Raw genomic sequence first — 24558 nt, forward strand, 5'->3', positions numbered from 1 at the left:
GACTGAGAGGGAATAGGAGGGGGAGGAGAGGCGAGGGTGGACAGGATGTCCTGGGTTTTAGAGATGAAGTGCGAGGCAAGGGCATTGCAGAGAGCCTGGGAGGCAAGAGGAGGGGAGGAGACTGCTGCAGGGTTGGCAAGCTCCTTGCAGATTTTAAAGAGTTTGGCCGAGTTGTTGGATGCCGCAGAGAACGGGCTCGAATGTGGGCTCTCTTCTTAGTGCGGACAGAGAGTCGGTATTTGTCAGGTCCCAGGTTAGGTAGGGGTACTTTGTAAATGAAATTAGATTATAGATTTAATTAATTTATTGTTTTAATCTGATTTTGGGTTGTTGATCTTAACTTCTGTTCATCAGAGTGCTAACTCCCCAAACCAACATGGTGGCAGTAGTGCCAGTTCCTGATTGGAAGTTTCATGAACCTCTGACCTTCCATACAATTCTAAACTGCCTTTCATTGTTCACCTTCAAGAAGGAAGGTCCTGTTTTGATTAAGTTCCTGCGTCAAGGCCTTTTGATGAGATTCTGGTGAAGTTTACAAAGATAAATATTGTTTCCTGAGAAGCTGGTCAACGTGGGACAAGCTCAGCTGATAATTTGGTGGGAGCGTCGCTTTTTCTCAAGCTGGAGAAAAGTTGCTTTATTTTTATCACTTTATTCATGTTAGGTATTTATTTAGTTTAGGTATTTAGATTCGTTTCATTTTACTTCAAAAATCTGCTTGACTTTTATGACTCTGTGTAATTGACACGGTTTTGAATTTCTGACATTGTACTGAAGGAAGAAGCGTTTGGAATTTTAACTGCGCAGTTTTCTTAGATCAGTGCTTCAGAGCCTTCATTTTTGTTTCACGCATGCGCAAAGGAGAAGTGTCCTTGTTTTACTGCTGTGTCTCGTATCTGATCTGATTTCAAGTCTGTCAGTTTCAGTACGGTTGCGTGAATGAAGATTGCTTAAGGAAAATACCTGAGCCTAAGTTTTTGATGTTGTTTAACTTGAATTCATAAGGCTTTTAATTACGCTTGCGCGCCATTATATAAGGTGGCTTCTAAAAATATTCACTGTGCGCATGTGGAAAGTAAAGACACATTGATTTCATGAGCATAGCACATTTTTCTGAAGGATAAGGCAGCGCCTGAACTTGTCTATTGTGCGCATGTCAAAGGCAAAAGCAGTTGTTTTCGTTAGCATTGCGCATGTGCTCAAAAGGTAAACAGCATCTGAACTCATTTACAGTGCTTAAGTCAAAAGCAAAGCTTCGGATTCCATTAGCATTGCGCATGTGCTTCAAAGGTTGAACAGGATCTGAATTCATTCTTATTGTTCTTGTTTAAAGTTTTAAAATACCATCTGAACTCTTAATTGCGCATTTGTTACTAAAGTAAAAGGAACATCTGAACAGGAATACAATGTGCTTGAGAAAGGATGAAATGCAATTGAATGAATGAACACTCGAAAGTGATTTCCTCTTTAATTTAAGAAGATTGCACATTCTTGAACTCATTATTTTGAGCATTTTTGGTTGAGGAACTAAATGCATTCTTAAATTCACATTGCCCTTCTGAAATTGAACATTGACTGTGCAAGATAAATTCTCAATGGGTCTTTGTGAAAAAGAAGTTAATTAATCTCCAAGGTTATTTCGGAGATTGGACAGGTATGGGTTTAGATATTAAATTATTTGATATTTAGAGATTGAGTTAATTTAATGCATGTCTTCATTATTTAATAAACATTAATGTCTCCTTCTACAGATTGCAGCCCACCAGAAGTAGGCGTCTGTCGTTTGTTATTTTCTCCACTTCCCCTTTTCCCTTGGGAGTGTTAGTTCTTCAACTGGGTTTAAGACAGTTGTTGATCAAACGTTCTTGAGAGATCTGTGGGGCTCAGCATCTCCTGCAGACGCAGACGCCAGGACCGGACAGATGAAAGGCCAAAAAATAGTCTGCCTGGTTTGTTGAGTCTCACAGATTTCATCATGGAACAGTTGGGAGAAGTAATCCAAGAACTGAGAGAAGAATTAAGAGTTTCTCATTTAGAGAATTCAAAATTACATAAAAAGGTGGAGGAGTTGGGAGTTAAGATGACTCGGATTCAAGAATCCATTGGGGAATCTAGAACCCAGAGAGTAGGGTATTCTGGGGAAGGATTGTCTTCGGAGTTGGGAGCCACAGGGAACAGTGAACAACAACCCCCAGTTCTGGAAAGAGCAGACGGGAGAGATGAAGATAGAGTAGGAAGACACATTTTGAGTCAGACATCAGTTCCTTTAGCGTCCCCAGAACGTTTTAGTGGAGATGTTAAAACATTTTCAACTTTTGTTACACAGTGTGAGTTACATTTCTTGTGTCGTCCTGAGAGTTTTAGAACTGACATGGCTAAAGTTGCATTTATGTTATCTTATTTAACTGGGGATGCATCATCTTGGGCAGTTCTTTTGGTTGCTCAAGAGAATCCAATTTTGAAAGATGTTGTTCTATTTAAAGAAGAGTTTCGAAAGATGTTTGGAAGAAGAATGATTTCACAAGAGTTAGATGGGGAACTGTTAGATTTAAAACAAGGAAATAAGGACTTAGTGAGTTATGTAACAGCTTTTAGAGCTCTAGTTTTGGAAACAGGGTGGCCAGAGGACAAGAGATCGTCCTTATTTTACAGAGGTTTAAGGGACGAATTTAAAGACGCTTTATCAACCATGGTTGATCGTCCCACTTCTTGTGATGCCTTAATTGACTTAGTTATGCGAATAGATTTTCGATTGGGAGAAAGAAGAAATGAACGTAGAAAGGGTTTTGGAGAGGTCAAGGTGGGTCAGCGTTTTGAAAAACCTAGAATGGAAGAAAGGAGTAAAGTCAGTGAACAGTCAGGCAAAATAAGAGGACCATTATCTAAAGAGGAGAAAGATAGGAGAAGAGCTAATCACTTGTGTTTATATTGTGGGCGTAGTGGTCATTTTCTAGGGAATTGTCCTTACACTCCCAAAAGAGGGCAGTCCAATGTTTCTCGATCTCAACAGGTGGCGAATACCCTTCAAGCGGCTGTACCTCATGTAACAATTAACGTATCCTTATTCTTGGATGATGTTTTAAAAGGATCAGGACCAGCCATGATTGATTCAGGGGCAACTGGTAATTTTATGGATTGGGGATTGGCTCGGTCTATGAAAATTCCATTAGTTGAAAAAATAGCAGTAGAGCAAGTAAGAGCAGTAGATGGTTCTCAGTTAACCTCGGGACCCATCACTCATGAAACTGTTCCTTTGTTTATGACACTGGTTAAAGATCACTCTGAGTATATTGTCTTTGAACTTATTGATGCTCCTCAGCTACAAATCATTTTGGGAATGCCTTGGTTGACTAATCATAATCCCACAATTGACTGGGGAAGAAGAATATTAGATTTTCGATCAGAAATTTGTAAGGAACATTGTTTCAATTGTAAGTATGAGATCAGAGATGAGAGTATTGAAAGTGGAAGAGTGGTGGCTTTAGCTCAAAATGGATTTGAAGAACATTCTATTGGAGCTGTGATGGGTTTTTTGCCTGAGTGTTATAAAGAGTTTACTTGTGTGTTTGATGAGGTTGAAGCAGGGGAGTTACCGCCACATCGATCATATGATTGCAAAATTGATTTAGAGGATGGAGCAATCTTACCTAGTAGTAGGGTGTATGCCTTGACCGAGAAGGAAAATGATTACTTGAAGGAATACATTGAGGAAAATCTCAATAAAGGGTTTATTAGACACTCACAATCTCCTGCAGCTTCACCATTGTTTTTTGTACCCAAGAAGGAAGGGAAGCTCAGAGCTTGCATTGATTATAGATCTTTGAATAAAGTCACTGTTAAGAATCGCTATCCTTTGCCATTGATTCCAGAAATGTTAAACCAAATTCAAGGAGCAACCATTTTTACTAAATTGGATTTGAGAGGAGCTTACCATTTGGTTAGGGTTAGGGAGGGAGACGAGTGGAAGACTGCTTTCAAAACACGTTTTGGTTTGTTTGAATACCTTGTGATGCCATTCGGATTATGTAATGCTCCAGCGGCTTTTCAATTCTTTATTAATGATGTTTTGAAAGAATTTCTAGATCTTTTTGTCGTAGTTTATATTGATGACATTTTGATTTTTTCACATAATTTGGAGCAACATTATCAACATGTAAGACAAGTTTTGAAGAAGTTACACGATCATCATCTTTTTGCTAGTCTTGATAAGAGTCAATTTCATACTGAAGTGGTGGAGTTTCTGGGTTTCGTGATTTCTCCTCAAGGGTTGGAAATGGATCAAAAAAAAGTCAGAGCAGTGAAAGATTGGCCGACTCCCACTAAGATCAAGGAAGTGCAAAGTTTTTTAGGTTTTGCTAATTTTTATAGGAGATTTATCAAAGATTTTTCATCCATTATTCCTCCTATCACTAGACTTTTAAAAAAAGGTGTACCTTTTCTTTGGAATCAAGAAACGGAAGAAGCTTTTAACACCTTGAAGAATAGATTTATTTCTGGTCCTATTCTTTTACACCCAGATCCAACACAACCATTCTTTGTAGAAGCAGACGCTTCTAATTTTGCAGTTGGAGCTATTTTATCTCAAAGGCATAAAGAAACTGGTCAGCTTCATCCAATAGCATTCTTCTCAAAGAAATTTTCTGCCGCAGAAAGTAACTATTCAATAATGGATAAGGAATTACTTGCAATAAAAGCTGCATTTCAAGAATGGCGACATTTTTTGATGGGTGCCAGAAATCCTGTCACGGTGCTTACTGATCACCGAAATTTACTTTTTCTTAAGTCAGCTAAGACTCTTACTCCCAGACAGTTACGTTGGTCATTATTTTTTGCGGATTTTGACTTTGTAGTGACATACAGACCTGGGAAATTAAATGGTAAAGCGGATGCTTTATCCAGACAATTTCCTGGTTGTGAAAAAGAATTGGAGTTAAGACCTGAACCTGTAATTCCTGAAGAACATTTTGTTTCAGCTAACTCTTCTAAAAAAGAAGATTTGCAGGAGTTAATTAAAATAAATCTGAATATTCAGAAGATGAAAGAATGGGCACAGTTGGATGTTAAAAGAACTATTAAAAATGGTTTACCTTATTTTGAGGATAAGTTGTATCTCCCGAGTGAGGACCTTAGAGAGAAAATTTTACAAGATTGTCATGATTCAGTTTTAGCTGGACATCCGGGTTTTCATAAGACTTTGGATTTAGTTCTACGGCATTTCTGGTGGGAAAGTATTAAGAAAGATGTCTTAAATTATGTAAAGACTTGTGAAGTCTGTGCTAAGTCAAAACATGAGACTGGAAAACCTGCTGGACTTCTTGAACCCTTGCCTATTCCTCCTCGGCCTTGGCATACAATTGGTTTAGATTTTATTGTAGATTTACCTAACGATAGAGGATTCTCCACAATTCTGGTAGTGGTAGATTGTTTCTCTAAAGAGAGTCATTTTATTCCCATGAAAGGAGGAGTTACAGCTTCAAGTCTAGCTAAAAAATTCATTCAAGAAATTGTACGATTGCATGGAGTTCCCAGTCAAGTTATTTCAGATAGGGGGTCTCAATTTGTGTCGAGATTTTGGAAGGAATTTTGTAGGAGATTGGGTTTGAAGATAAAATTAACATCAGGATATCACCCAGAGGCTAATGGTCAAGTAGAAAGAATCAATCAGGAATTAGAAAAATATTTAAGATGTTTTGTCGAAGGAGAGTTTGAGTGGGTGGATTTGTTGTGGACAGCGGAATTTGCATATAATAATTCTACTAAAACCTCTACTTCCATGTCACCTTTTTTTTGTGGAAGAGGTTATAATCCTCGGTTTCTATGTGAGAATGATGGAGTAAATGAGACATGTCCAGCTGTGAAAGATATAACTGAAATAATTCAGAAAGGTTGGGCTAAAGCAAAGGAAATGTTACAAAAAAGTAAGTCTGAGTATAAAAGATTTGCAGATTTTAAAAGAAAGAAAAGTCCAAGTTATGCTAAAGGTGATTTAGTCTGGTTATCAGCAAAAAATATTAAATTGAAAGGAAAAAATAAATTTTGTCCTAAGTTTTTGGGTCCTTTTGAGATTGAGGAAGTGATAGGACCAGTATCAGTCAAACTTAAATTGACTACTAATTTGAAAATTCATCCAGTATTTCATGTAAGTTTATTAAAACCAGTGTCAAAAGGAATCAGAATGAGACCAGTTCCTAAACCAATTGTTTTGGAAACTAATTCAGAAGAATTTGAGGTTAAAAGAATACTTGATTCTAGAAAAGTAAGGGGAAAGATTCAATATCTTATTGATTGGAAGGGGTTTGGTCCTGATGAAAGAAGTTGGGAGTCAGAATCTGATATTCATGCGGAAAGATTAGTATCTAAGTTTCACAGAAGAAATCCAAATAAACCTGGCCCTGATGTCAGGGCTTAAGGAGGGGGTACTGTCAGGTCCCAGGTTAGGTAGGGGTACTTTGTAAATGAAATTAGATTATAGATTTAATTAATTTATTGTTTTAATCTGATTTTGGGTTGTTGATCTTAACTTCTGTTCATCAGAGTGCTAACTCCCCAAACCAACATGGTGGCAGTAGTGCCAGTTCCTGATTGGAAGTTTCATGAACCTCTGACCTTCCATACAATTCTAAACTGCCTTTCATTGTTCACCTTCAAGAAGGAAGGTCCTGTTTTGATTAAGTTCCTGCGTCAAGGCCTTTTGATGAGATTCTGGTGAAGTTTACAAAGATAAATATTGTTTCCTGAGAAGCTGGTCAACGTGGGACAAGCTCAGCTGATAATTTGGTGGGAGCGTCGCTTTTTCTCAAGCTGGAGAAAAGTTGCTTTATTTTTATCACTTTATTCATGTTAGGTATTTATTTAGTTTAGGTATTTAGATTCGTTTCATTTTACTTCAAAAATCTGCTTGACTTTTATGACTCTGTGTAATTGACACGGTTTTGAATTTCTGACATTGTACTGAAGGAAGAAGCGTTTGGAATTTTAACTGCGCAGTTTTCTTAGATCAGTGCTTCAGAGCCTTCATTTTTGTTTCACGCATGCGCAAAGGAGAAGTGTCCTTGTTTTACTGCTGTGTCTCGTATCTGATCTGATTTCAAGTCTGTCAGTTTCAGTACGGTTGCGTGAATGAAGATTGCTTAAGGAAAATACCTGAGCCTAAGTTTTTGATGTTGTTTAACTTGAATTCATAAGGCTTTTAATTACGCTTGCGCGCCATTATATAAGGTGGCTTCTAAAAATATTCACTGTGCGCATGTGGAAAGTAAAGACACATTGATTTCATGAGCATAGCACATTTTTCTGAAGGATAAGGCAGCGCCTGAACTTGTCTATTGTGCGCATGTCAAAGGCAAAAGCAGTTGTTTTCGTTAGCATTGCGCATGTGCTCAAAAGGTAAACAGCATCTGAACTCATTTACAGTGCTTAAGTCAAAAGCAAAGCTTCGGATTCCATTAGCATTGCGCATGTGCTTCAAAGGTTGAACAGGATCTGAATTCATTCTTATTGTTCTTGTTTAAAGTTTTAAAATACCATCTGAACTCTTAATTGCGCATTTGTTACTAAAGTAAAAGGAACATCTGAACAGGAATACAATGTGCTTGAGAAAGGATGAAATGCAATTGAATGAATGAACACTCGAAAGTGATTTCCTCTTTAATTTAAGAAGATTGCACATTCTTGAACTCATTATTTTGAGCATTTTTGGTTGAGGAACTAAATGCATTCTTAAATTCACATTGCCCTTCTGAAATTGAACATTGACTGTGCAAGATAAATTCTCAATGGGTCTTTGTGAAAAAGAAGTTAATTAATCTCCAAGGTTATTTCGGAGATTGGACAGGTATGGGTTTAGATATTAAATTATTTGATATTTAGAGATTGAGTTAATTTAATGCATGTCTTCATTATTTAATAAACATTAATGTCTCCTTCTACAGATTGCAGCCCACCAGAAGTAGGCGTCTGTCGTTTGTTATTTTCTCCACTTCCCCTTTTCCCTTGGGAGTGTTAGTTCTTCAACTGGGTTTAAGACAGTTGTTGATCAAACGTTCTTGAGAGATCTGTGGGGCTCAGCATCTCCTGCAGACGCAGACGCCAGTTTGTCAGAGGATGAGCAAGAAGACCTCCATTTCCTCTCAGCCGCCCCACACTTACGTTTAAGTGCAGCTAGGTCGGAATCATACCAGGAATTGCACTTGGCTTTGGACTTCAAGCCGATCCTTATTACAGGGGCAAGAGCATCAAGAGTATCAGAGATGGAAGAGTAGAGAAGGGACAGGGTTGTGTCGGGGTGTGAGTCAGCCAGGGGAGGAGGAGGGGGAGAGAAGGTGGCAGCGAAAGCCTCAGCTGATCCTTTGGTACTCTCATGGACTAAATCAGCCCTCTTGGCAACTCCAAATTCCTCTTCTATGCGCAGTCTCTAATGTCTCAGGAATTCTGAAGGAAGGCGCAAACGACAGAGCTTTGCAGGATGCTTATGCTTTACCTCAGTACACCTCAGGTTTCTTAGAGGGACTTTCAGCATAAACCTGATACCAGCGGGTGCCAGCTCATATCATTATCAATGGGGGGAGGGGGTTGAGACCCCTAACTTCCTACCTTCAAGGGATCCCCAGTCTTTGAGCTTGGGTATTTGTCCCAGGTTGCAAACTGATGTAGGAGGGTACGTTTAACCCTCCTGCGTATCCTAAATATTATACCTGAGCAGGAAAATGTTTGCCTGTCCATGTCATTCCACTTGGATCATGTCGGTTCCCCGAAGCCCATCCTTCACAAAACCTTGTGGTGTCTTCACTCAAGCATTCATGCTTTTAAATGAAACGGGTTCCTGAGAACATAGCCAATACTGTAGCAATTCTAAAAGTTAGGCATGTCTATGCGAGGTCTATGATGTCTTTAGGTATGAAGCAAGTGGAAACCCATACCCATGCTATCAGGGGCTTCCACCTTTCCTGGGAAGGCCATGATCATAGGCTAGGCTTCAGCAGATTCTTTATAAATTAAGTGCCATCTCGTTCAATGTACTACACCAACCTAACCGTCTGAGGTCCTAAAGGGCATCACACCCCTTCCTGTGCGCGGCACCAGATGCATTCAACCCCTTCTGCCTCCTCCGCCGCCTTCTTCAGCGTCTTTACCCCAGACACAACATAGAAAATGGCACATGCTAGGCTTTGCACTGCCAGGCTGTACATTTCGACTGCCCTGCTGGTTTCTTTTTCTATGTGTTTTTTTGCCATGGGGTAGGCAAACTGGTCTTCGAGAGATCTCAGTGCGGCCCTGAATGTCCTTTTCTCCATAGTCAGTCCTATTTGCTCTGCCATTTACAGTAACTGGTCGCTGTAGTCGCCCCCTGCCATCACAATCATAGAAGCAGGTTCACATTTCTACAAGTGGGTGCCGAAGACAGGCACGTTAGACTTGCCAGTCGTACCTGGAGCACGTGTGTGACCCTGGAAAATATTGGCACCCCCTTTGTTAGAGTCCTAATGAGGATCTCCACATATCCTCATGCTGGCGAAAGCTCTGCAATACAATCCACTTACACCTTCGAGGGTTTGGCTTTGCAAACTATTTAATTTGTGGTATTTTATAGGGTGCTGCCAATTGGCACCAAATCGCAAATCCTCCATTAGTGCAGGCAGAAAGGGAGTGTCCTTTTGAATGCTTGTTTGTGAATTGTGCCAGTCATAAAGAGAACAGTAAATCTGGTCGGACATGTGGAATGTATTATGTTTGCCTGGGTAGTAACTAAGAGTTAAACTGCTGACAGATTGCCAGTATTAATAATAGTAATAAGAGTGTCATAGTGCTGTGCTGCATTAACTTTACTGGAAGAAAATGAAAGGAAGGTGTTCCTTGCCCACTCCTGGGACACATTTCTGGGTTTCATGTGTACTCTAATGAGTTCATCTCTTGTTTCAAGCTGATAACTGTACCCCTACGGAAATAATTCTCACCTGGTTCAGAAAGCAGAGGCCCGTGCTCACTCACCCGGTCCGATTAGAAACTATTTAAAAGACTGCCATCAGGAAACAACAAGCATAAGCAAAGCCAACAGTTGTGGCTTTTGTGTAAGCATGGGATAGCCATTTGCCAGGCACTTGCATAATGGTACTTCCTGGCCATAAGACAGCAGTGGCTGGAAACTGGTGTGATGACCTGGGCATATGATAGCACTGCCTAGCACATGCCTATGTAATGGATACACACAGGTCAAAATGGTTGGCCTTGTCAATGTTTGTTTTTACCAGGACTAGAGTGCAAGCACCAGATATGAGTTAAGTGGCTGAAAGCACCCTTGCTAAATACATTTTTATTGCAGCAGTAGAACATTTACAGCCCCAATATACTATCAAAATGCTGGTTAGAAACAACACAGACAGGCCAATGTTTGATGTTACTGCTTGGTAGACCTAGGTCAAAGGGATCTCAGAAGGATGTGGTTTCGGTGGGGAGCAACAGCTAGTGGGTAGAAACGTCCATAGGGTTGGGATGGCCATGGCCAGTCAATGGGTGAAGAAACAACCAAACAACATCCACAAGCTGTGTGTCTCCCCGGTCACATGTCATCTCCCTGCTATCTGTACTCCGCTGCAATCACCTTGACTTATAGAAGATGCTTACCTGCCTCCTGATACCCAAAACTAATCATTTAAAAAGGCCAGTAGTGATTTACAATAAATGCAGTTAGGTCAGTAATGACCAACAATGAATAGAGTTAAGCCATTAACAACCAAACCAAGAGTGTAAATAGGCCAGTTGCATCAAACAATAAATACTGTTAACTTGCTAGTGACCAAAAAAAAAGAATGTAACTTTGCCAGTGGTCACACAACAATAACAATAAATACAGTAAGACTGGTAGTGACCACTATGGTTATGTGGGCAGTGAATGTGGGCAGTTAGTGTTAGTTATGGTTACAAGTGGCTAGAGGTTCACGTTTGTTTTGGCGACTGGATACTGAGAAAGGGGGCATAGATGGGAAAGCTGGAGGTAATAGTAATTGCCTGGAGAGGATGGCAGCCATGTTGGCGGCAGCCAATGTGTGCATGGGAGGTAGAGGTGAGCCAACAGCCCTTTGTACAGCAAACTGATAGTCTGGGTGCCTTAAGACACACATATTTGTATGTGGGGAGGTTACATGACACCCTCAATATCCCAATCAAAATGCTTGCTTATCTGAGGAATGCAGGTGGGAGATTGAGATGAGACAGTGTGGCTTGCAGAGGTAAAATAGTGATGTCCTGTGACATCAGGGGTGAGACTTGTGATGACTATCTCCCCGGTCTCTGTCTCTGAAATACTGTAGGAGCATCTGCATTGCTCTAAATACAGCAGGAGAGTCTGGTGGAGGTCCTTTTCACATGACCCTAAATTACCGCAGTGAAAATGCATGCCTTATTAGGCTGCAGAGGGAGATTGGGAAGACAAAGTGCATATCATGCAGGTAAAATGGTGATCCCTGGCAACGTCAATGGTGGGTCTCATGATGATTGCCTGCATGGTCTAAACCATCCATCTTTCCTGCAATGTACACTATGTTAGCAAATCCAACACCATATAGGTTTCTACTTTCAACTGTGCTGCCATCTTAGTTTCTACTTTAAATTGCTCTGGTATCCATACTTTAACCATAGAGCCATCAAGCATTGGAAGTGTGTGTCTGCAAACGATAGCCACGGACAATCATATCTTTTTATGTGTATTTTTTACGCCATTTGCTGTTTGGTAAAATATGCATTATGTTTCAAAATATTTGGAATTAATCATACTCTTTTGTGTACAGTTACATAATGGGGTTGATTTTAAGTTGGCCGGTGTGGAATTAACATACCAGTATTAATGTATACTGGCATGCTTCCGTACCGGCCAACTACAAGTTTCCCTGTGAGGTGCCTGACTTACCTCTAGCTAAAACCTGGAGGTAAGTCCGGCATCTTACCGCTAAAAATCTAATAATGAGCCCCAATATAGTTTTTTCTGAAAAATGATGAGCTTTTTTGTGAATGTATAGCAAATCTGCAAATTGTAGAATCAGAATAGGTCACATGTATGAGTGACTCACCCTCAAATAGGTACCCGGTTTCATCGTTGGACCAAAAAGTGGGTGCCTCCTTCTGGGGGAATTCTTTCAATGGTGCTTTCAAAGAGGACATGGGGGAGCACTTAGCCATTTTGGACCTGTAAAAAAAAAAAAATATATATATATATATATATATATTTGAACATGATAGTCAAATAATAAGACATCTTTAAATCAATGTATAGTGTGTTTTATACACACACATTCAAAGAAGTTAGGTGCTGCAATTAGGTTTTCTACTTAAAAAAGCATAATTACTTTGCATTTAAATAGTGCCTTATGCATCATTGGTATGATCTCAAGGCGCTGGTAGGTTGAACGCCCTCGGGAACCATAGTTCAAGTCAGTAGAGAGAGAGAGAGAGAGAGAGAGAGAGAGAGAGTCAAAGGTGCGTGGATGTTCCGGATATGTGTGCAGCTGGTGTGGCACTTGCATGATAGCTGCTTCTTAGCGGTAGGTGTGGGGGTTGGGAAGCCAGGACTATGTGTTCCTTCTGGTTGGTTGATACCCAGACTGATTTCTGGCTGTGTTAGGCTTGAGGAGACGCATAGGCTAGCGGGTGTGCTTAGCCGGCTGTGTTTAAGTAGGATGATGAGGTGTGTGTGGTGGATGTTATTATGAGAACAGCTATACCGAATGTGTCATAGTATCGCTGTGTTCTAGTTGAGTGGTGATGTATAGGAGAGAGTAAGCATGATGATGTGATATGGTGGTTTTCAGTAAGGTGCTTGAGATCGAGCGCACATCTGAGCCATTTATTCTATCCGTTTTATTCACTCTGTTCATTCAATCATCTTCGTCCGTTCATACATTTCGTCTGGTTCATCTTTTAGTTTACTAGTCTTTCCATTCATTCCATCATTTGATCGTTCATCTACATAAACTGCTCAATCCAATCTGTTGATCCGCTTCATCCTTCTCATCTGTTTAGTGTGTTCGGTCTGTTCCATCAGCCATGCAGAAATGACTGCAACCGAAATACCTTAAAGAGTAGCTACTGCAGAACAAACAGGCTTCACTCAAGGGAGCAGTTTTTTGTATCTGGCAGTAAGGTATACTTAGTCCCAATAGTTATTACCCCCGAGAGAAAACTCCACACCGGCATACTGAAAAATATACACTTTTGACAAAAGTAACTATAAGTACAAGTACTTAAAGTTAAACAAAAAGCATTTCTAAAAAGGATTACGTTGATTATACACCCTAGATTTCATTTTTTTAATATTACCCATTGTGTTCCAACATTATTTTAGTTGTAAACAAAAACAGAGCAGGAAACATAAACAAACAACATTTCAGCACCATAAACAACACTATCTATAGAAGTAGCTTGCAAATACATAACTTTGTAAGGAAACAAGGTACCTAGGGCGGCATTGTGTACATTAATTAAATCAAAATTGAAAGTGAGTGAAACTCGCCCAACATGCAGTACTTTTTGATCTGAGAATAGTTCTTAGAACCCTTTGCATTACTTTCGAAATGCTCCAAGCAACTTGGTTAGAACCCATTTAACACAAAATACAATAGAACTCTCCTACACGACATCAGAGCTCTTTCGCTCACATTTTGCTGGTCATACCTTCATTTAGGAAGACATTGGAGGAAGGATCAAGCCACTTACCAATTGCCCCCAATTTTAAAACTGTCTAAAAGCAGAGTTCCGGGGAATCAAGGAATTTCCAAAAAGTAAAAATGGCATAAAATCCTGGCTCTCTCCAAGCACACTGCACTTATACAAAGTGAGGAACCACTGCAGTACTCTCGTCCTATGCCGAACTGGGGAGTTGAGTTGTAGGGATTGGCATAAATATGCTAAAATCTCAGAACTGTATTTCACAAACGCTTGCATTCCTATGAATGGTTTTTCATTTAAAAAAACAAATTCATAGCCCTCAACTATAATTAGGAATTGCTGTGTTAAAGAATGGCATTTTCATATAACGGAAGCCTGTTTCTTTAAGTATTTTACAGATACATATAAGATGGGATGTAAATGTACTATCAAACAGTGGTTTGAATTCAACGAAATAACTGAGAGCTGGAATCTTATGTTCCAGATTTGTAATTCAAGGATATTAATTTTCTTTATCCCCCAAACCAACCAACAAATCTTTTTAGGGGTTAGATCTGTGTTGCTTAAAGTTATACATTTAGTTTTCCCTGAAAAGAGTGAAGGAAACCAGATTATGTTTCCCCCCTGGTGTTAAAAGGGGTTCTACTAATCAGCCAGGTATACCTGTGTTTTTACTTAGGTTATACTCTTCGCATTGTAGAATGCTTTAAAGATTAAGAAACCCAGCCAAGTTAAAACAAACCTATTTCCCTGTGTGTCTGGAAGTCACAAGCTGCCTGCTTGTATTGATATGATATGGCATTTATAACGTGCCTATACAGAAGTGTTTCAAGGCGCGACGAGGCAAGGGAGGGGAACAGAGGGAAGACAGACAACTATCCTACTAGGCCAAGTGTCATTCAGATCACGCAAGTGCATGGGAAGGGGAGGGCGAAGAGTGCGGGGAAGGGGAGGAGGACAGTGCATTACATGGGATAAGAAAATAAATAACAATAAGTAAAAGTACAGCCAACAGGTGACAAGTGCAAGGGTAAGTGCAGACATGAGGTGTGAAGTGCTGGTAGTGGGACTATAGGGATACAGAAACAGTCACCAAGTGCAGGGTTGCCAGGTGCCCAGTGCAGGAGTGCAACTGGTGGGGGGAGGGGACTTGGGCCCGAGATCAGAGGGCGACCAGGCAACCAGTGCAATATTGCTGTCAGCCAGGAAGTCAGCAAGGGAGAGGGGGAGAAAAAGCAGAAGCAAAGAGAAAGGTTTTGAGGTGCTTCCGGAACCGGAGATGATTCTCCTCAAGTTTAAGGGAGGCAGGGAGGCTGTTCCAGAGGGAGGCCCCAGCCGAAGAAAGGGATCTACCACCAACTCGTTGCTTGGAGAAGCGACTGACCCTGAGGGAGTTTGAGGCAGATGAGCGAAGAGCTCGAGAAGGAAGGTATTTAGGAAGAGAGAGTTGAAGGTATTGAGGCACCAGGCCCCAGAAGGCCTTGTGGACGATGCAGAGGGTTTTGAACTTAATCCTCGCAGGCACTGGCAGCCAGTGCAGAGATCTCAGTCCTGGTGAGATACGGTCCCTGGGCTTGAGGCCAAGGACAAGTCTCGCAGTCATGTTCTGGATAAGTTGCAGGGGCGGAGAGCAGAAGCAGGCAGATTTAGAAAGAGGCTGTTGCAGTAGTCCAGCCTAGAGAGGACCAGAGCTCTGGAGACAGTGAGCTTCTGGGGGAAGGAGAGGAAAGGAAGAATACCTCTGAGGAGGTGCAGTTGGTAGTGCGACTTCTAAGAGATGTCAGAGATGTGAGGAGAGAAGGAGAGTGTAGAGTCGAAGATGACCCCGATGTTTTTAGCCTCACAGGTGGGAGCAGGAAGAGGGCCAACAGAGGCCGGCCAGAGAGCTACAGGAAAGGAGGGAGCGGGTGTGCCGATGAGGAGAATCTCAGTCTTACTGGCATTAAGGCAGAGGTCATTGGTGGCACACCACTCCTGGATATCAGACAGACAGTCAGAGATGAGGGAAGTAGATGAGGAGGCCGAGGGTAGCCTGAAGATGAGCTGGGTGTCATCCGCATAACACTGAAAGTTGGGGCAGAGAGCGGCGATGCGGTGGGCCAGGTATTGGTTGAGCAGCTAGGGAGAGAGGTTACACCCCTGTGGGACACCACAGGTAGAGAAAAAGATAGCGGAGAGGAAGGACCCAAGTTGGACCTGAGAGGGTCGGTCACGGAGGAAAGAAGTCAGCCATGCCAGAGCCTGACCAATGATACCCAGGTTGTGCAGGATGGCATGGTTGAGTGTCAAAGGCAGAAGAGAGATCAAGCAGGATGAGGACGCAAGGGGTATTAAGAGTCAAGGTTGGAGAGCAGGTCTTCTCGGATGGTCAGCAAAGAAGTTTCCATGCTTCTGGCAGCTCTGAAACCAGACTGATGGTCATGGAGACAACCAACAGATTCAGTGTGGTGATTAAGCTGGGAGATGGCCAGTTTCTCCAGGAGCTTGCCCAGGAAGGGAGTGATGGAGATTGGGTGAAAGTTGGCCGGGCAGGAGGGGTCGGCAGTGGGTTTCTTAAGAAGAGGGTGCACGAGGGAGTGCTTCAGGGGGGATGGGAAGACTCCAGTGGTGAAGGAGTGATAGCAGAAGTGAGCCAGGGCAGGAGCCAGGGAGTCGATGTGGTCTTTGATAGTTTTGGAGGAACCGGGGTGAACCTGTTTCGACGAGACTTTCATAGATCGGACTTGTCTAGAAACCTTGTCTGCGGAGAAAAGGGGAAAGGCAGAGAAGGAGGGAGGAGAGGTGGCTGCAGAGTGGCCAGAGGAAGAGCCGGGGTGGGGGAGGGAGGGGATAGGAGGAGAGAGAGGACAGGATGTCCTGAGTTTTAGAGATGAAGTGCGACGCCAGTGCCGTACAGAGGGCCTGGGAGGGGACAGGAGAGGTAGAGACTGCAGCAGGATTGACAAGTTCCTTGCAGATTTTAAAGAGTTCAGCTGAGTTATTAGATGCCACAGGGAACACAGGGTTGGATTTGCACTCTCTTCCTGGTTAGGACAGAGAGCCGGTATTGCCTTTGCAGCAGGCGGCAGGCCAGTTTGTTAGAGCATGTACATGAAGCACACCATTTCCTCTCGGCCACCCTACACTTGCGTTTTAGTGTGACGAGGTCCGAGTCGTACCAGGAGTTGCACTTTACTTTGGGCTTCAGGCGGATTCTCATGACAGGGGCAAGGATATCAAGAGTATCAGATATAGCAGAGTGGAGCGTGGGCTGTGTCAGGATGAGAGCCAGACAAAGGTGGAGGGGGGGTGAGAAGGTGGCGGCAAAAGCCTCAGCTGACACGCGCTTCATGGGTCGGATGACCGAGAAGGTGGGTGGCAGTGATGGAAGTGGCTTGGACTGAGAGATAGGGAGGGTGAGGTGGGAAGAGAGGAGAAAGTGATCACTCCAGGAGAGAGGAGTAGTTAGAGGGACAGAGAGGGGAAGGTCTGAGGAGATCAAAACATCAAGAGTGTGCCCTGCTCAATGAGTTGGGCCAGAGGGGAGAATAGTGAGTGAGAGAGAGTCGCAGAGGTCGCGAAAGAGTCCAGAGGGAGGACCGGAGGCATCCAGGTGGATGTTGAAGTCTCCAAGAAGGAGGAGTTGAGTAGTGGAGGCCAGGAGTGAGGAGGAGAGGTCCGCCCACTCAGAGAGGAAGGATGAAATCTGACCAGTTGGCCGATAGCTAGTAGCCACAGTAAGTGAATGGCTAGGGGAGAGAGAGAGCCTGCAGACGAGGCATTCAAAAGAGGAGTAGGCCTGCGTAAGAGTGACACAGGCAGGAATCCACTCAGGGAAGATCAGGGCTACACCCCCACTAGAGCGGTTGGCCCTTGGTGCAGAGAGGATCTTGTAGCCATCAGGTAAGAGCGAATCAAAGCTCGTGACAGAGCTGGCCATGAACCATGTCTCAGTGAGACCGAGGACATCAAGATCAAGTTCTTCCAGAAGGCGGCAGATATCAGAGGAGTGTTTGACAGCAGAGCGAGAGTTTAGAGTGGCACTATGGAGAAGGTTGCCATCCTTGAAGGACTTCCGGGGAGGGGTACAGATCAGAGGTACACCGTGCGCAGGTGTAAAAGGAGCCCGAGAGGGGGCAGAGAGGGAAGGGGGTGGCAAGGTAGCCAGGGAGGAGGCACAAGGGGGAGGCAAGTTAGTCAAGGAGAGGGGATAGGGGACAGCAGGAAAAGAAAGGAAGTTGATGAGGCGCGGGAAGCATCTATCAAAGGGGTGAAGGTTGGCCTGAGGGCCTTGGACCAGGACGATCCCATTGGAGTAGACATTGATGATGACTTTAGAGGAAAGGAAGGATGCCAGGAGGGTGTCCCAGCGGGTGACACCATTAATGGGAGAAGAGGAGAAAGGAGAGAGCACAGAGACCCCATGAAGGGTCCATAGGTCTGGCGAGGGTACGACAAAGAGGATGTCGGTGAGAGTTTCCTTTGAGGAGGCACTGGTGTAGGTGTCCGCGATAGGGAGGCCTGGGTTGGAGACCAGGATGTCTTTTTTAAACTTCTTCCTACCAGAATTAGTGAGGAGAGCAGGATAGTCAATATAGAGGCAGTTAGAAAAGATAGGAGAGGCAGAGAGCACCATAGAGTAGGTAGGGAGAGGAGAGGAGAGAAGAGGAAGGGGGAGGGGAAGACACTAACGAAGGTCAGTTGTGTAGGCAGACAGACAGCATGAGGCAAGCAGGTTGCGCAATAGGACAGAAGATAACATTCAGGATAGGAGTTTTCAAAATGTACTGGTTTGAGACAGGTAGAAGGGCACACCTACGTTTTCGATTCCTAAAAGGGGGAGAAAAGGTCTGGTTTTTCAAAATGCAGTCTTTTAAATACTGATACAGTGCATATTAAACAACCTGGGGAAAAACACCTAAGTTTGAGAATCCTAAAGGGGGAGAAAAGGCCTGGTTTTTCACAATGCAGTCTTTTAAATACTGATACAGTGCATATTAAACAACATGGGGATCAACTCATAAAATGAACTCCCTGGATTTACAAATACAATTTGAGGAAAATACCTTATCCATAACAGTTGACTGGCTGTGTCAATGAAGGTCATTGTGAATACAGGAAAATAAGTAAACACATGGTCCATTAAATGAAACAGATTGTATTGCCTCTTTCAAGTGGAGGATCACTCAAAGCTGTCAACATGTGTTGTATTCAGCTCTGGGACAGGAATGTGGAGGCCCATCTTTATCTATACAGCACAGATGCTAACTGAAATCTTGCTATATAGTTGCCACCTGACTTTATTAAGAAAAATGATGGTCTTTTGTTGCACAGAATCTTATCAGGCCGGAAACCTGTTCTACTTGTCATTCAAACAGTCATTAACATAGATCGAAGAGGAGACCCTTCATACCGCTGAATAATCTTTGTATCCGCAAGAGATACAGACTGAATCTATTGTCACTTTAAGTGTATTTTTAACTGAAATCTGCTATGTGCAGAAATTAGGGCAGGGCGTGTTTAAACCAGGTGCGTGTAACACTGAGAAGTGCATGTAACTATGTAACTTTTCAGAGATAGATGCTTACAGCGCCAAGCAGGCTTTGGCACACTAGAGAAAGTTTTAAATGTTTTCCTCTTTGCATCACAGGAAGGTCAGAGAAAAATGATGTCATTACAAATGAAGTGTTGTTGTTTCGTAGAAAAAACGTTTGCAAATAAACTTTATTAAGGTATATAATTATTTCAGCAAAGCTGTTCTGTCGATGATGTCACAATCTGAGAGGTGTGTTTAAGTTGAGGAATGAAGAGGGAATGTGACCATTCCCAAGGAATGAGAAGGTTTACAATCTGCGATTAACACACCTAGTGTAATGAATTCTCAGAATTTTACCAAATCATATCCTAGGGGTGGATTTAGCAATAAGTCAGACAAGACTATAGACATCGAGATGATATATAAACATGGTAGATCAGGAGAGGGAGGCAGAAGCCATTTATAAAGTCACAATCCAGAATGTAGTATAGCAGTGCAGGTACAGCGCCCCAAAGCTGAGAAACAGACTAGACGGGAAACTGATTTGATTAATGCTGTCCAGCTGCTTTTTTCTTGCCATTTCAGACATAACTGAGAGGTTATCTAATGTAGTCCCAAAGGTTAACCAGTTGGGGTACAGCAACACTGTCATGTGCCACCTGAAGCAATTTAAAAAGTAAGTAAGCTGATGTCCTTAAATAATAGTTCACAGCTATGTCACTATTGAGTCTGAAGACTATTGGGGGGTTACGCACCACTTTAAATAAATAATGAATAACTAATCCCACGGGTGATTCCGGGAGAAGAACTCTAACTCGTGGGATGTGGTGTGCTTCATATTTCAGAGATTAACAATGGGTGTACACAAATGTGTCAGGTGGAAACCTTGGTCTAATATAATTACTTAAATAAAGTTTTTCACCATAGTCCAAAGAAGAGGGGGCACAGTGTTGGATTATTTGGATCCAAGAAACCTGTTGCTTGAATTAGATTCCCCTTTTCATTTGTTCCTGAAAATGCAAGCTTAATTTCAAACCCAACTCTTTTAATTGTTCTGAATTTTAAAGTGTAATAGAAATGAAAGGGGTCAGACCATAAGTCATCAGCTAAACCCAATAGTTAGTGAATTGCATATCATTCAAAATTTTAACATTTCAGAAGTACATAGTGGTATCAAGATTCCAAAATTAATGTAACAATATTCCTTTTAAAACTTTAAATGCAAACATATTTAAATTATTTCACAATGATTGTTATTTAAAGTGAACGAAAATATCTTATAAATATATTGTTTAGGACAACCATTCACTGGTTGATTTAAATAGGAGTGATTGTTTTGAATAAATCATTCCAGATTCATCCTAAATAGTTTATTCAGTTTGGTCAGTGAGATAGATAAGAATGACATAGTGTATTTCTTTTGCTTACATTTTGTTGCTGGCTTATATTTGAAAACAGTGCATTAGGTGGACTTCCCTGGTACTGAGAGATGGAAATCATCTACTATTTACAACATTTTATATTTTAAATATGTGGAATATTATTACAAAACAGTTTTGTTCTTGCCCCACAGGTCTGGGCAGTAGGTCATATTGTTGTTAGTTGAAGCCATTGTGCTGGGGTTGCCCAAATGACTTAAACTAATTTGTTGTGCCATTATTGTATTGAAATGGGTTGTTAAATTGTCCTCCTGAACAGGTGTTGGCCAATTAAAGTATCACTTGACAATATATAATCCATCAACTATTGTCTCTCTCCAAACACCCATAGCTTGTAGATGAACATCCACAACTTGGCTCCCATAAACTATCCCCCATCCAACGTGTACCTTTGGCTTATTAAGAACTACATTTTATAATAGGACAGTGTACATACACATCCTCAATTCTTTATTGAACCAGAGAATATTTCACTTAGATTGCAAGCCCCAGCAAACATTTTAGACCTTATCACTAGATGTAAACACATTGGGCCAATGTCACACCAGGGACTCTCTCCTACTCCCCCAGAGCATATTCCATTGGGCTTATCTTCTGCAAACCTAATTTAATACACATTAACCAACCAATTGTGTAATAAAGATGTACAAAGAAAGAGTTTATGTTACCAACTCAAGAAATAATACAAATCATTAACACTTTAAACTATCTGAATGAATGTGCCCTATCATTAACTAATAAACTAGCAATCTATGCAATCTTAAAATCCCTTTCATTTCTATACCTTCTATCATCTAATGAGTTTCTAATATTGTACTTGTACTTACTCTCCCCATGCTGGGGAGCCCTTACTGTGTATATCTCTTAGAGATCAATTGTAGGAATAAACAGGGATCCTTCTCGTTATTGTGTACTTCATTTTAATTTGATAGTTTCCTTAGCAATACATTTTCTAAATATTATTAAACAACTTGCAGAACTTTACTTAGGTGAAGAACCAATCTAGGTGAAGAACCAATCGGCAGTATGCTTCTTCCAGATATTGATTTACATGTTATCCTGATTCACTGCGGAAATGCAATGCCAGCAAAGGTAACATGCGCTTGGATAGGCCCCAGAATTACTACTCAGAACCAGAGCACAGTCCTAGGATTCACCAGGTCTAGTTGGCTTTGGCATATCATACAACCTTCCTAGCATCCACTGTCGTTTCTACTCTATTGTTTGCACCTTGTATTCTCCTTGTCACACAATCCTTGATGGTGCCTTAGCACTGGCAACCCCAGTATTTCGTCTTGAGGGATCATGGTGGATGAGACTCTCACTCCCCCATCTTAAAGATGGCTACCATACCCTACAAAAATGCTCATCCTGAGCTTACCATGCAGCCATACACACTACTCTAAGTACTTTGAATCAATGTACTGAGAACATCTGAAATAACACTATGGGGTTCCTTTTAAATATGATCATTGCATGCAGGGGACCACCAATGTTTGCATGTATGTGCTGTTGGGTTCCCTGCATGCAAACATCCTCATCCTCAAAGTGGAGTGTAAACGTGTAGTGTAGACTAAAAAAAGTAAAAATCGCCTTTCTTCTTCACTTTTACTCCATGCTCTGGAAGGAATAAAATGCAGCCTGCGAATTACTATTTTCAGACGATATTTCATAAAGAATCCAGTGGAATCCGCCTTTTATTCACCAGATGTAAATGCGAGGCGTATTCCATTAGAATCCTTTGGTTTTAGGCCTACATGAAAATCTCATGCAGGTGTAAAATACGCTTTGCTTTTCCACCTCGATTTATTGTAAAACAATGAAGTCCCTAAGTATACTTAAACCACTCAGCATATTACATTTCCACACCATAAACTGGGTCATACATTCATGCACACTTAGACTCTTATTCTGTCTCTGATCTTGCTGCCTTACCCCTGCCTTCCTTGCTTTACTTCCACTCTCACAGCCCCTCACATCCCACCACTTTACTTTATACTGCAGACTCCAGTATAGACATCCTAGGTGTAGGTACCATTCTGCAGACATGCCTTGCCACCAGGAGGACCCTATGGTGGTGAATGGTACATGTTATAGGATCGAAAATTAGTCCATAGGTGCCCCTCTGAGAGAACAAACATGGCCCATTGACCTGTTCTTTGGGAAGGTACCCACTCGAGAGTCCGCAGCCACACTTTAGCTCACTGTACCTTTGACAGATGGGAAATATACATTTGAATATCAGTCTTTGTCCCGCCCACATGGGCAGTCCAGCACCGACATGCTATGGCAATTCCCTTCTGAACAAAGTCCCAACAGTAACCCCAAACACGTGTTTTAGCGTTGTTGGGCCTCATCAGTGAGTGGAGCTGGATAACTGTAGGAAACTTAGGGTGACTAAACCTAAATCCCTTAAACAATCAAAAAATTGTATTTTGCAAGGAACTTGGGGTTGGTCACCCTACGTTACCTGGGGGAACCCATACTTGGACCCCTTGCTCACTATACTCAGAGAGGCACAGCTCCACCTCACTGATGAGGCCCAACAAAACGCTGAAACAAGTGTATGGGGTTTGCTGTTGTACTCTTGTTCAAAGGAGGTTTGCCTGGCATTTCGGTGCTGGGCTGCCCTTGTAGGCGGGACAAAGACTGATATGCAAATGGATATTCCTCCTTTGTGAAAGGTACAGTGAGCAAAAAGCAATACCTGCAGACTCTCAAAGTGGGAAATAAAACACAGAATAGGTTATCATTCCATGTTCTGTCTAGAGAGGGGTGCCTGCTACCTTTTTTGTATTCTACATGTTATAGGATAATAGATGCACTTACATCAATATCAGAAGGACGCTGAATTTGGTAGACCCATTATGAGAAAGAGTGAACTTAACATCACTATTTAAAGGATGTGCTACATCAGTGGAGTTTTATGATTTTGTTATTGAATTTGCAGACCTTTAGAATATGAAACTGGTACATTTTAAGAAACTATAGATGTATTGCTAATCTTAATGGCAAACTAAACAAGTTACATTATTTCCATCATTAAGCTCCCACAAACTGTTGTTAAAAAATGTGATGTTTACAAAGTAATTGTTTTTGGAAACCTTATTGTGATTATTTTAAAAAAAATATTTTGATTGATTTTTCTTGAAAAGAAAACGGTCCCCATTTTACCATATTACTTTGGGGTTGCATCAAATACATACGAGTTGCAGTTTAAGGTCTTTCTTGCACCATGTCATTGTGGGGAAACGCGTTAGAACCAAGGACATGCTCCAGTGGTGGGGAGTTCCTGTGAAGGGGCAGAAATGTGAGAGGTTTGAGAAGATGCCAAGTGCTGCAACAGCCAATCCCTCAGAAATGTGCCTTCAACCTCTCCATAAAGAAGGTGTTGCTTGCATCCCCTACATATAGCCTACATGAGCCTGGGGCAGTTGTACTGCCTCTCCACCCCACCCAGATTCAGGACAAGGGCATGTCGCACCATTCGATTTACAAATACTAGCTTGGTATTAATGCAGTGCAACATACCACCTTTTAGATACCCTCTAACTGTTGAATCAGGAGTACACAGAAAAGGGCTTGGCACTTCCCAGAAGGTAGTGGGTAACCCTTTTAACACAAGTTTGGGAGTGGAAGTCTGCTGGAAGATCCTTTGTGGTGATGAAATGGAAGGGCAATGAGTGGAATGTTTGGGTGTTTGCAGGATGCAGTGAAGCCAGGAGGTGCGTAGTGAGTGTTTGGGAGTTGACAGTTAATCGTCTGGGACTGCATTAACAGTGATGGCGAAGGGAGTCTTGCTGTAAATATCTGCATGAACAAAACGGTCCTAAACTATCTGAGTGGTCTCATTCTCTCAGTACATCCTCTGATCTGACCATAGATTGAGAGGAGCCAGCAGAAGAGCCAACTGATGCAACTGAGGCATGAGTCGGTCTTCTTTTCTGA

General features: G+C 41.9%; 1 protein-coding gene across 3 annotated transcripts in view; it reads right to left on the minus strand.

The window, feature by feature from the left end:
* Positions 1-24558, minus strand: part of MTX2 (metaxin 2) — a 969974-nt gene that overhangs the window by 940418 nt on the left and 4998 nt on the right. For all 3 annotated transcript variants that reach the window (XM_069616118.1, XM_069616119.1, XM_069616121.1), the window contains exon 3: positions 12063-12178. In XM_069616118.1, the coding sequence (XP_069472219.1) occupies positions 12063-12171 (109 nt within the window). In that variant the 5' untranslated portion in view covers positions 12172-12178. The remainder of the gene's footprint in view (positions 1-12062; positions 12179-24558) is intronic.

The sequence above is a fragment of the Ambystoma mexicanum genome, chromosome 9 (assembly GCF_040938575.1).
Source record: "Ambystoma mexicanum isolate Mex_15411 chromosome 9, UKY_AmexF1_1, whole genome shotgun sequence".
Taxonomy (NCBI): domain Eukaryota; kingdom Metazoa; phylum Chordata; class Amphibia; order Caudata; family Ambystomatidae; genus Ambystoma; species Ambystoma mexicanum.